The sequence below is a fragment of the Marmota monax genome, unplaced genomic scaffold (assembly GCF_021218885.2).
Source record: "Marmota monax isolate L192 unplaced genomic scaffold, Marmota_monax_Labrador192_F-V1.1 WCK01_AAM20220418_F8-fsc00141, whole genome shotgun sequence".
In the NCBI taxonomy this organism is placed as follows: domain Eukaryota; kingdom Metazoa; phylum Chordata; class Mammalia; order Rodentia; family Sciuridae; genus Marmota; species Marmota monax.
Window position 1 is genome coordinate 156759 of NW_026692981.1, and position 13449 is coordinate 170207.

Here is a 13449-nt window from a genome sequence, read left to right on the forward strand (position 1 = left end):
AAAGAGTGGGGGAAGAAAAGGCAAATTTGAAAGTCAAGTTGGCTTTACACGCCCACCTCAGTTCCCTGGGTGAGACTTTCTTCACAGTGCTCAAGGTAGCCTTCTGTTTACATCTAACATGCGGCTGATACTGTTTTCCTCCTTCATGTTTAGTAGCTCCTTCTCTCTTAGAGATACACTGGGACATCACTTCTGTATCTGTCTGTATATCTCAGATTTCATATCAGACGAGGTCAAGGGATATTTTTCAGGAGACTGACAATTCTATAATAAGTAGGAAAAATTAAAACACACACTGCTAACCTTTGGGTAAATGTGAATAAAGCTGAATAATATATACTCTGATATTAAAAAAATTATTTAATTACCATTGAGACTTCCTTGGGAGAGTTGGCATACTAGACCTTCAGGTTTAGGCTCTGAGCAGTCTCTGCTAGGAGCATCACAGTTCTCATATGAGCATTGCTCCTCTGCAGACCATAGCACTTCTCTGTCCTGGGCATTATGCACGGAGGACATTTGTACTTCACAACAGATGGTCCCTGTGTCTCTGTTGCTGAGGCTGACGCCTGAGGTTGGTTCCTATGTCTCTATTGCTGAGGCTGATGGCTGGGGCTGCTCCCGGTGTCCCTATTGTTAAGGGTGATGATTGGGGCTGTTCCTGTGTTTCTGTTGCTGAGGCTGATAGCTGGGTCTGGTCCCTGTGTCCCTATTCCTAATGCTGATGGCTGAGTCTGGTCCCCATGACCCTATTGCTGAGGCTAATGTTTGGGGTTGGTTCCTGTGTGTCTGTTGCTGAGGCTGATGGCTGGGGCTGGTCCCTGTTGCTGGGGCTGAGGGGCTGGGGATGGTCCCTGTGTCCCTGCCTTCTGGATAACATTGGACATTACATGAGGAATGGAAAGCGAGTTTCATCAGGCAGCACTCTTTCCACTGGCAACCCAGGAAATCTGAAGGTCTAAACATCATAATCCCTGTATGAGTACCTCGTTCCTCGGATCACTGCACTTTCTTTCATCCATACCCCTGTTCTAGAGGGCAGCATCTAGACTAAGAAGTGTGCAATCATGCTACATATCAGGAAAACAAATGAGGAGCCTGAAGATCAGAGGACCAGAACATTCCCCGAGCACTATAACTGACCTGAAAGGGAACTGTCTGACCCAAGGCCTGACAATTTCAAATGTCATGTTATTAAAGCATCCTGTACAAACTCCACATTTTCTAAAAGTAGAAGAGTGTGTCTCCTTAAACTACATCTGATAACTATCTAGGAAGAGCCTCTCTGCATTCATTTGGGAGGTGGGCACGAATAGTGGGAAGGGGAGGTTAAACAATTTAATCCCCAAACCAAGGAATCTCATAGGTGTTGAGGATAAATTAGAACCAGTGGAAAGGCAGGAATAGCATCTTAATCTGCCTGATAGAAAGCAGTGAGAACCGAGTAACAATGAAATACCAAGGGAAAACCCTGTGAATGTAGACATCGCTCATATGCTTTAACTTTCAAAGTCATCTTGCTAAGAAGCTGTTACAAAATTGTCAATTTTTGAAATACCTCGACAAGTAGATATTTATATTTCTCCAATTGTTTTCACATTCTTAATATGATCAATCTATAAATTTGTGCAAGTCACCAGCCAAATGAGTAGCTAACTGGCATAATCAATAAGATTATGTTTATTAATGTACTGATGTGTTTTTTATTTCAGGAAACCAAAGGTCGGGTCATTTATCATGAGCAGGGCTAACGAGAGTGCCCCACAGGAGTTCATCCTGCTGGGTTTCTCAGATCGACCCTGGCTAGAGCTTCCGCTCTTTGTGGTGTTCCTGGTCTCCTACGTCTTGACCATCGAGGGCAATATGACAATAATTCTTGTGTCTCATCTGGATCCTAAACTCCACACGCCATGTACTTCTTTCTCACCAGTCTCTCACGTCTGGACCTGTGCTACACCACCAGCACTGTTCCGCAGATGCTGGTGAACATCGCAGCACCAGGAAGGTGATCAGCTATGGTGGCTGTGTGGCCCAGCGCTTCCTCTTCCTGGCCCTGGGTTCCACTGAATGCCTTCTGCTGGCTGTCATGTCCTTTGATAGGTTTGTGGCTATCTGCCGGCCCCTCCGGTACTCAGTTATCATGCACCATGGGCTCTGCCTGCAGTTGGCAACTGCCTCCTGGGTGAGCGGCTTCAGCAACTCCGTTCTGCAGTCCACCTGGACCCTCCACATGCCGCTGTGTGGCCACAGAGAAGTGGACCATTTCTTCTGTGAGGTGCCCGCGCTGCTCAAGCTGTCCTGTGCTGACACAACAGCCAACGAAGCTGAGCTGTTCTTCATCAGCGTGCTGTTTCTCTTAATACCCGTGACCCTCATCCTCATATCCTACACATTCATCGTCCAAGCAGTGCTGAGAATACAGTCAGCAGAAGGTCGCAGAAAGGCATTTGGGACCTGTGGCTCACACCTGATTGTGGTGACACTTTTCTATGGCACGGCCATCTATATGTACCTGCAGCCGCCATCCCCCTCCTCCAAGGACCGGGGGAAGATGGTGTCTCTTTTCTATGGAATCATCACACCCATGCTGAACCCCATCATCTACACCCTGAGGAACAAGGAGGTAAAGGGAGCTTTTAAAAGGTTGATTTCAAGGGCCTTCTTAATAAACAAGTAAGGGATACCTGATGGCAGGCCTTGATAAAGGCCAGAGGATTCACATGGCTTACTGTAGTCCCTTCTGCTGCTTTACTCTCAAGAAGATCATGGTGATCTGCAAATGAAAGGCTTCCATGGAGAACTGCATTTGTTTCTACTGCTTAAGTGTGTTTATTGGGTGGTGCTGAGAACTAGTCTTTTATGACTCCCCCAAATTCTGTGGTTTTAAATCTTTACATTCTCAAGCTTTATAAACCCTGGTTAGTATATTTGAAGAAGAGTCTTGGACTTCTTTGAGATTAAATTAAAAGCCCAGAAATTCTTCCCCCAGAAATAAAATGCTTTTATGCACACACACACACACACACACACACACACACACACACACTGACCTTTAGACATTTGCAAATCTAACAGAAGGCTATAAAGCTACCCATAGCCCCTTCCTGATTATAAACACAAGGTTAGTAACCCTAGCCTAAATTGCAACATTATTCGCAATACTAAAATCCATGATAATTTTTCCCAGAGTTTCACTCTGATCTCCCAGTCTTGTTTCTGTACTTTCCACTTCTCCTGCATTGAAATCCCATCCCATCCCATCCACTGAATAAAACTGCAGCTGCAGCTCACATCCGAATCAAGTCACTGCCTCCTGACACTTTTCTTTCTGATTTCTCCTACTGTGTATATTCTCTCTCTTTCTGCGTGAAGTCTGGGTAGCTCATCACATAACCACATCCACTGCATGTTCAATGATCTTCTTCTAGGAGGAAAGCAGTTAGCTCAGTACTCAGCCCTCAGGGAGCACAGACTGTGACTTGTTTTTCTTGCACTAGGACTTCAGAACTCATCAAAGTGTGAAGGAACTATCTGCATGTTGGCAACTGCCTCCTGGGTTAGTAGCTGGGTTAGTTAACTACCTGGTTAATTGTGTGATTTGTTGCATTGCAATTAACTGCTTATTCACTATCCTTCTTTTTCCAATGCTTTCTTCCACCAAATATATCAAAAACAGAAAATACAATAACTAAGAAACACCATTAGGTCATTTTTTCCTCAACACCTTATAGTAACAACTGATATTTTGCCTCACTATAATGCCATGATTTATCTTAACACTGTGACATACATCCAAGTCCCTTGGAGGGCTTCTAAAATTCAGTCCACTCTTTTTATGTTTTCTAAAATGAACAATTGATTCAATATATTGTGTACTAGTAAATTTTAAAGACATTCACACCAAAATTCCATAAATATTTTGCTATCAAGATATTTATAAATATATATAATAAAATAATTTGTAAATAAATATATGATCACTGAACTCCATTCTAGATTCATTTAGAACAACGACAACAAAAATCTAAATTTCAGTGCTTTAGAAGCTACAGACTGATTACAGTAGGGAATATTGTGTGTGTGTGTGTGACATGGTTGATTTCTGAGTAGAGTTTGCAAAATTTCTCATCATGCTTTTGCATAATATGGAGCAATGATGATCAAGATGATAGAACAATTGTTTGTTCCCATCTGCTTGTGAAACCCTACTCAAAGTGAAAATACAATACTAGGCCTTGGAAAGAAGCCCTACTGCCACAGACATACATCTCTGTCCTACTACAATGGGCATTTAGTGATACATGGCATGAACTGAATGAGGACAGGCTGAACAAGCTAAAAATGACACTGAAGGGAGAGAAATCTAAAAATAGAACTTAAAAACAAAAGAAAGAGGTGGAATTTAGCATGGCTCAATATGGACATTTTACTTCATTGTACCTTCTGCAAGGCGTGGAAATAGGACAGGCAGTGAATCCCCGAGGGTCTCATCTGGGAATATGTGCTGATAATCAGAGGCTGATAAGCTGTTGGTTTGGAGATTTGCATTTAAGAGCTGTCTACAAAACTAAAACACCAGCACAGAATAGTGGCTGAAGCATGGAGTGAGACCACCATGCTTCCTCAAGAGCTCTGGAGCTTTGGGTGTGTCCATGTGGAGCAGGGAATGCTTAGGCCAAGCAGAGCAAGTGGCTGGCACCAAGCACCAAGCATCAAGGGTGGTCATGAGCACAGTGCAGTTTGTTTCATAAAGGTCACATTTCTAAATAATAGGTGAAAATTGGCAGATTGTTTAGCATGATATAATAAAGGACTCACACTGGGATGAAACAGTTGAGCATTCTGATATATGGGAAAAAGGAAAGCTGAGATTGAGTTAAGAAACCGACACAATGCATTTCTTTTTTAAATTCTGTTTTAGGAACTTCCTACAGTGAAATCATAATTTGTCACAATCATTTAACCTGTTAATGATCAAAGGAACCAATACAGGTAGGGAAAACCATAGCTATAATCAGACCTGAGGGAAATGTCAGACTGAGGTGGTCTCTTGCAGCATGTAAGAGAAGGGCTGGGAAAGCTATTCTGACTTTGCACATACAAGTCAGCCCTGGAAAACACGGAATAACTTGGTGGGCAGACAGCTCTGTGGAGATATAATTTCAACACTGGAGGAAACTGGGCTACACAGCTTGTAAGATCCCTTCCAACCAAGAAGCCCATGGCTTTACCAATACAATATAAGAGGAATCCAGTTACATATAAAAATAATTTCTATAAAATAAAATTTTGGATCAAGTGAAGTAACCAATGGTATTAGTTCCCTGCTAAAGCAAACTGCCACATTATGGTGGCTTAAGACAACAGAACTTAGTTCTTTTAAGTACCAGAGGCCACAGTCTGAAATCCAGGGTCAGCCAAGGCCATACTCAGGTTGGAGTATGGAGGAGAAAGTGCAGGGCCCTGAAGGGTGCTTTGTGCTCCTTGGGTGCTTCTTCCCTGGAGCCACCTGACTCTCACCTGTGGGGAAGGGAGCTACATTCTTCTCTTCCTTGGGCACTTCTGTCAAATCTCTGCCTGTATCCTAAGGATTCATGATGGAATCCAGAATCCACGCAGATAATTTAAATAAATGCCTCCCCTTGAACTTCCTTACAATGTTTTTTTGCAGATAACTTTCACAGATTACAGGCATTACCACGTAGGCATGTCTTTTGGGGGGTAGAGGGCATCACTCAACACACTATACCATCTGTATTGTTGAGAACTGTGTAGCCCATTGTGGGGAGCCACATTGAGTTACCACGCCTTCCAGTCCTGATGCACCATGGGATCTGAAAGATCACTGTAGTCTCTCACAGTAGTGCCATGACTCGTGACTCAGCCTTTTCCCCTGCTCTGATAGCAAGGCCAGTCTTCTGAGTAGGCCTACCCTGGGGTTGGGCTACACTCACCTATTCTTTTATAATCCTACCCCTTTGCCCTGTTTGGGATAGAATGTTCCATGGAATTCCCTTTGTGTGTCCTCTTCTCTTGCTCTGCCTTTGGGTGTGGCCTTCCTAGATGTCAGTCCATCTGCTGACAGCAGACATCATAAAGCTAGACTCAATCCCCTGAAACCTGACCCCTTGCCTCATTTGAATGGCTTCTCCCCAATAAAAGGGTTCAGCATGAGCACGCGGGAACACGCTCTGTTCTCTCTTTCTGTGGACCATTAAGGTCAGAAAAGCGGTCACAGGACCCAAAGAAAAAGGTATCTCTGTCTCTTGTGTGATTATTTCCTATAGCCCAGTTCACCTGGAGTGACCTCGAGTGTTTTAGTCATGAGAAACTCGACAGCCCATCATAAAATTAACATTTTGTGGGGAGGGGATCCAGATTGTATAAAAACAAACCCAGTATACACTGTCTACAAGATATAGACTTCATTCTTTTATTTTTATAAATTAAGTTTATTTAAACTGATTAGATAAAATATAAAATGTGCACGTTAATGGCCTATCATGTGGTGTTTTGATACATGCATATATTGGGTAGTGTTTAAATCAGGTTAAACATATCTCTTCAAGCATTTGTCACAATCAAAGAACTGTCTTCCCACTCTGTGAAATGTGCAGGGTATAATTGTCATCCATAGTCATCCTATTGTGCAGCATCACAACAGAGCCTCTGGCCCCATCTGACTTGGGCCCACTGATCAGCTTCTCCATTCTCTCTATATTCTGATTCCCCCACTCGACTCTCGACTCCTGTGAGATGGACTTGTTCTTGTTCCACTAAGAGATGTGCAGTACTTGTCCTTCTGTGCCTGGCTTAGCATACTTGACACATGATCTCCAATAGACAGGATTTCATTCTTTCCTATAGCTGTACAGTCTGCCAATGTGGATGCTTAGGACACACTTCCCCAAAAGATGACTGCAGAAGTCTGGTGTGCTATCTCAAAATACACTCCTGTGGCATGTTTTAACAGACGGCAGATTCAGGAGGAGCTCTGAAAAGCTGCCCTTTTGCAGAGAAAACATACATTAGCAAACATACCTGTCAGGAGGCAGGTTGTTCCAGCCACTTTTGTTACCTGGGACAGTCTTCTGCATAAGTCAACCCTCAGTCACTGTGCATTTCCTCCCTTCATCCTCCTCCAGTTGGTCTCCACCCCCACCTGATTCCCCTTTCCTATCTGTAGCTCTGGGTGCTATATGAGTGTCAATCATGGGTCTTTGCTACCCAAAGAGGACAGCTTCCCAGGCAGAGCAGGGTGCCAACCATTAAACCAATGGGTTCTGCAGATGAGAAATGGATTATTTACCAGGTGTAGGGAGATGGGAGCCCCAAGTCAAATCGGCTTCCATGAGGATATGATTCAGGGGCATTTGTAGGACAAAGAAGCCAGTGGTCTGAGGCATGGGGACAGACTGGAGGCAGAGAAAGTGAAGTATCTGGGGGTTGCGCCTGCTGAATCGAACATGGATCTTCATAAGCCACAAATTCAGATGATGGTGGCCTCCGCATGCTCGAGGGAGGAGCTTTCCGCCCTCTGGTGTCAGAAGGCTGTCATCAGACAGTTGTGAAGGTCCAGGTGGAGGGGCCATGGATGAAGTGGCCTCCACATTTCTTAAAATAATAAAAAAGTGACCACTACTATTGTGACCCCATGGTTAGGTGTCAGCAATGCTACTGGTGCACACTACTAAGCCATGTGACATCCAAAATTAAGCTACAGGGAAGTAAGGAAGAGTAGGAGAAGTCAGAGAATTTTTCGACACTTGCCCTTTTGTCCTGGGAGGCTTCTTTCTGTGCAGGACTTCTCTATATGCACATGTAACTTCACTGGTTTTTTCATTGCTGTCTTACATCGGTTTTATTTGAAGCTCAGCCCAACACCTTGCTGGACTATATGTCAGGCCTTGTTGGGTTTCCCCTTCAGTTTGCTCCTATCAGCTCATACCTTTTCTTTGTACAATCACATTTCTACATGGCGGTCCATGCTTTATCCAAAAATAATTCAGCCTAGGACTTTCAGAATAGTTCTGAAAGTTCCCATGACAATTAAAACCTATATCAGATAACTTTGTTACTTTCTCTTATAAACCTGCCTATGGACATGTCAGCCTATGTGTTCTATGATGGACAGGAGAGGGGTCATCTCCTTTGTTGCCCCTGCTAGAAAGAACCACGTGTGAGGAATTTAAATGAAAGGATGACACGATCAACTCCTAGATCAGAGACTGTTTTGCTAGCCTCGGAGGGACTGTGTAATGGCTCAGGACAAGAGAAGCCAGAGTTCAGTACCTGAAGGAAAGACAGTTAACCAAAGTGTAGGTAGCAAGCACTTTGTTCCGACTGACCAGTAGAGGGAGCCATGCAGTCAGGTCTTACCACAGAACAGGGGCCTCTGTGGCTTCAGTCAGGGAGGAAGGATGAGGGTTGGAGAAGTCAGAGGAAGACCTGGCACAAAATGCCGTTGCTGCACTAGTCCCCCTTCCTATGGACACAGTCCCTTTCTCCCTGGGACCAGGAATTGTGAATTGAATCTGCTTCCAAGCTGAGACTTGTTTTTTATTGGACGCTTCCAAAACTAGGGTGTTCTCCCCGCCGCACCGGTCTCTCTCCCTGTCCCAAGGATCCTCTGAAGTAACCTCTTCCTAATCTGAGTCATCTTTTTAAACATATTTTGGCTGACATCCTTCGTCAGGTAGGCTATTTACACTTCCTGTCTGTGCCTTGTCTCTACATTCTCTAAACAGCGCTTTTCACTAAGCACGTTTTTAATTTTGAAACTGCTGGGCTTTTCCCCCACCATTTGGTTGAGGATTTTTCTGGTTACTTTCATAAAAGGCAACGGGATGTTATTTTCCTTCGTCTCCCAATAGTTTTTGAAACTCTAAAAGTTCTGGGGAATTTCCCCGCCCCTTTTTCCTTTGGGAGCGGAGTTGTGCTCGGCCGCAGTGGAACTCTGGCGGGAGGTGGCCGCACAGACACCGCTGCCGCGCGACGTCTCGGCGCCTCTGTAAACCGCAAGCACAGCCTCGACCGCACGTCAGAATTCCCGTCTTTTCCAGAGCCGCCCGCACTCGGGCACTCGGGCACTCGGGCACTCGGCACTCGGCACTCGGGCACTCGGCACTCGGCACTCGGGCACTCGGGCACTCGGCACTCGGGCACTCGGGCACTCGGGCACTCGGCACTCGGGCACACGGGCACAGGGCCTCCGCGCGCGCTCCGACCGCCTCCGGTGCTATTCCAGCTCTCCTACCCCGCGCACCGCCTCACCTCCGCGCCTCGCGATTGCACCTCTTCGCCAAAGGGTCCCTTAGAGCCCTGGCTCTCCCTGTGCCTGAAGGAGCGTCCAGGGCTCCTCTGCCGCGGCGCTTCTAGTTCCAGACCCCGGAGTCCGCGCGGGGGTGTCCGGGCGCCCTCGGCTCCGGAGCCAGCGACGCTCGTCGGAGGGCGCCTCCGAGTCCAGGAGCGCCCGGGACCGCGGGGCGCAGCGAGCCAGCCGGGTCAGGAGCAGCACGGCCCCCACGGCCCTCAGGACCCCGACGCGCAGCCCCCCACGGCCCTCAGGACCCCGACGCGCAGCCCCCCACGACCCTCAGGACCCCGACGCGCAACCCCCCACCACCCTCAGGACCCCGACGCGCAGCCCCCCACGACCCTCAGGGCCCCGACGCGCACGGCACCCCCTTGACCCTAACGACCCCGCCCCTCACGGCCCCGTGACCCCGCGCGAGCCTCAAGGCACCGCAAGTTCCCCCACCGATCCGCCTCCACCCGGTCCAGCCCCGAGAGTCCACCTATGTCGCTGCCTGAGGCTTTCAATTCATAGTGAGTGGGATTTCCCTGAGAAAAAAGAAAGAAGGGCCGCTGAAGCTCTGTTAGTAAAAGTGAAATTACTGAAGCTTACTTTTTTGAAAGGAAAATATGTCAACAGTTTGATTTAAAAAAGAAAAAGAAAAGGAGGCAAAGCAAACATTCTCAGTACCATGAGAGGAAGACGCCGGCCAAGCATTGGTGGTTCAGTGGTAGAATTCTCGCCTGCCACGCGGGAGGCCCGGGTTCGATTCCCGGCCAATGCAGACTAGTGTCTTTTGTGCTTTTTAACCTTCTCGCCACTGCTTCCCCACTAGGAGCTGGCGCACTTCGCTTCTTCACGGAGAACGAAGCCAGCAGGCTGCATGCAGAAGGACTAGTTTCCTGCGGGAACATCAAGCTGCTCTCCTCTGGGATGTTTCCAGCCAGTTGCCCTCTGGATCCTTTTATTTAGGAATGAACCAGGACAAACAATTCGCTTGCAAGAAGCTGAAGGTGGGGTGGGGCGGGGCGGGGCGGGGCGGGGCGGGGCGCCCTTCTGTGGAAATAATAAAGGTGCTATTATCTCAGGCCGGGGCCAAGCAGCAGAGTGGCGCAGCGGAAGCGTGCTGGGCCCATAACCCAGAGGTCGATGGATCGAAACCATCCTCTGCTAACTTTTTTTTGTCTTGCCTTTTCAAGGATATTTTCACCCAAAAATTCTTCTAAGATTTTAATACACGTTTCAGAAAGCAGACTTCGGTTAAGACATGCGAGGCGATAAATTAATATTAACCCATCACTGGGAATATTTCTATCTCTGCTCCTATCATACTGTGAGCCAGAAGTAAATTCCTGCCACTTCACTTGAAAGGAAATAGCTTTATGTAAAATGGCTCTCCCAACAATCCCTGCCGTGTTCCTCCTCGGCATTTATTAATATACTGTATTTTGTTTACTCTCTTAGTATTTTCTCCCCCATGGGAAGTCAATTCACCAGGACAGAGATCTTTGTGTCTTAACACTGTAGTTTTTCATTGTACTTAGAACAAAGTCTGGTGCCACCTGGCACATCTTAGGTTCTGTTTTGTTTAATATTAGTTAAAGACCACAATGTCTAATTCATTGAACACCCGTATTCAACGTTATCCTTCACTGTCTTTTACTTTTTAAAAAACTATGGAAGAATACAAAAAGGACCACACAGAATTAATCTATTATTTAATATCATGATATTGACTACAAATCTATTTTATACTTTAATGAAGAAAAGCAACCATTCATAATATGTAAGTACTGTTCAACTCCATCCCCAGTCCTGTATCCACTTTCTTAGGGCAACTGTATCATTGATGTTTATCTGTCCCACTCCATTTTCAGTCTGGCCTAAATATGGACATATGGCAATACAATTGCCATCTGTCTTGAATTTGAAAACACTTCCCTGTGACAAGATTTTTAATCTCATAGATCTCCAAAGACACATGTAATTTGCCTGCAATAATTGCCAATCGAGATAAACCATTATTTCCTATTTATTCATGGGATCTATTCAAGTAATGGATTTTTAGTTTTTTCTAAGACATTGTGACTACATAAAGAATACTATTTTAATGTAGGGAACTCTGTTACCTCCTAATTCCTACAAGGACTAGTTCTTGGCTCTATGCAGTTTCCTACTGGTAAGCATGGAAATGAAAAGGGTACAGTTGTATAAATGTACCATTTTGAAAAGAGCCAGCCCACAGGCCTCAAAGCACATTCTCTTCGTATAGCACTCTTCCAAAGACTGAAACAAATGTCATCTTAGTTGCGTCTGTTGTGATAGTTTCACTGACCCACAGGGAGGAGACTCATGCTGGAAGACATTCTAGAGATCACTTTTAATTGAGGTGAAGGGGATCAGGAAGACCAGACCAGTAAATCATACAGAAAGTGGATTTTCAAGCAGCAGGTTGGAAGACAGAACTCGAGCCTCTGCTTCCTCAAAGTGTAGTCTTCAGTTGCCCACTTTGTATTGGAAATGCCAACTATGGAGATTTCCCAATCTCAGAATTTCCTAGGGCGGCCTGATACGCTCCCAACTGAGAACTGCATGTTTCTGTGAGTTTTGGAGGAGAAATGGGAACTGAGACTCCATGTCTGCCTTGTTTCCTTTCTACACTCTCCACCTGGAATAATTTGGTATTTTATCAATTGTTTTTACAACTTAAATTCTCCCTCTATTGAGCTGTAAAATAGTCTAATAAATCAAGGACAATCAAAGATGCAAACCCCATGGATTAGCTCATTCCTGGAGGCTCTGCCCGCCACGGCAGTGTACCTACCTAGAGTCTCCTCTGTCCACTTGTAACTAAGTGATGACTCAGACCCTTTTATTAGTAGTCCTCTTCTTCCCTATTACTTCTCCATCCCAGTGTTCAGCTGAAGTCTGTTTTTATCTAAGCACTAAGTTGACTCTTGAACATCTCACCTTGAAAACACAGGCCTCCTACTGCTGAGAGACTTCCTCACAGCTGCAGAGGGACAGAAAATAGACCCCACTGCTAATATTTCAGGTGAAGGATTTTCAAAGGCCACAGACTTCTGAAGACTTTCATGACCCATGAAAGTCCTGCCTGTGGTCCCAGCTACGCAAGAGGCTGAGGCAGGAGGATGATTTGAGCCCAGGAGTTTGAGGAATGCCTGGGCGACATAGTGAGACCCTATCTCAAAATAGCAAAAAACAAACATAACAAGCTAAAAGTCTGTCATTGACTTTTAGTCTATTAGTCTTGCTTCTAAAAAAAAAAAAAAAAGTGTTGCCCTATAAGATGCAAGTTGACATCTTTTCCCACTCAAAATGTTTCTTTAAACTAGACAAAAACAACTGGTTCTTCCTACCTCTCACAGAAAAAAAAAAAAAGACTAAATCAGTGACTCGTTAGATTTCATTAGATAGCTGATTTAAGCCTAATCTGAGAGATCCTGTACTTTATTTCAATAGACTGTAGGAAGCAGTAAGACAAAAAAGAAGGCATCAATCACAAAGAAATGGCAGGGAGTTCTAGAGAGAGTACCAAAGGAATTCAGGCAGAGGGGACTATATCACAGTGAGACAGAGGTGAGTGGTGACAGATTTGCTAATCATTACACATTGTACACATATATCAGAACATCCATTGCACACCATGAACATACACAACTGATTTGTCAATTAAAAATAAAAGCCAAATGCAGCAATGCCCACACCCTCCACTATTTCCACCTCTTGCTGTCAGCGGCTGAGAATTTTAATTTTTACTTCAGTTCACTTCTGTATACACTCAAAGAAAATGGCTCCTGACTGCCTGTGGTGCGAGACCCTGCATTAAAGAGGTAATTAATGGGCTAAGGGTGTAGCTCAAGAGTAAAGCATTTGCCTAGCATGCTTGAGGTCTGGGGTTCTATCCCCAGCACAAAAACCCTCTTTCATTACAGAGGTAATCAGGGTTAAATGAGGTCATAAGGGAGGGGAAGCCTAACCTGATAGGACCCAGGAGATACAAATGAAAATGTGTAGAGAAAAGTCCAAGAGAGCACAACCAGAGGGAGCCTTCTGCAAGCCAGGGAGAGGCCTCAGAGGAAACTGAATCTACCCACACCCGGATCTTGAAATTCCATCCTCTTGAACTGCAA

General features: G+C 45.3%; 1 protein-coding gene and 2 non-coding genes across 3 annotated transcripts; all 3 read left to right on the top strand.

Annotated features, from left to right (window-relative positions):
- Positions 1-1737: 1737 nt before the first annotated feature.
- On the top strand, positions 1738-2677 carry LOC124097926 (olfactory receptor 2B2-like). The gene is given in 3 exon segments (XM_046452513.1): positions 1738-1909; positions 1912-1989; positions 1992-2677. Coding segments are annotated over 3 exon segments (936 nt in total).
- Positions 2678-10008: 7331 nt separating this feature from the next.
- Positions 10009-10079, top strand: Trnag-gcc (transfer RNA glycine (anticodon GCC)). Its single transcript has one exon. It is a non-coding gene; the product is annotated as a tRNA-Gly (tRNA).
- A 317-nt stretch (positions 10080-10396) lies between these two features.
- Trnam-cau (transfer RNA methionine (anticodon CAU)) lies at positions 10397-10468 on the top strand. The gene has a single exon. It is a non-coding gene; the product is annotated as a tRNA-Met (tRNA).
- Positions 10469-13449: the final 2981 nt, after the last annotated feature.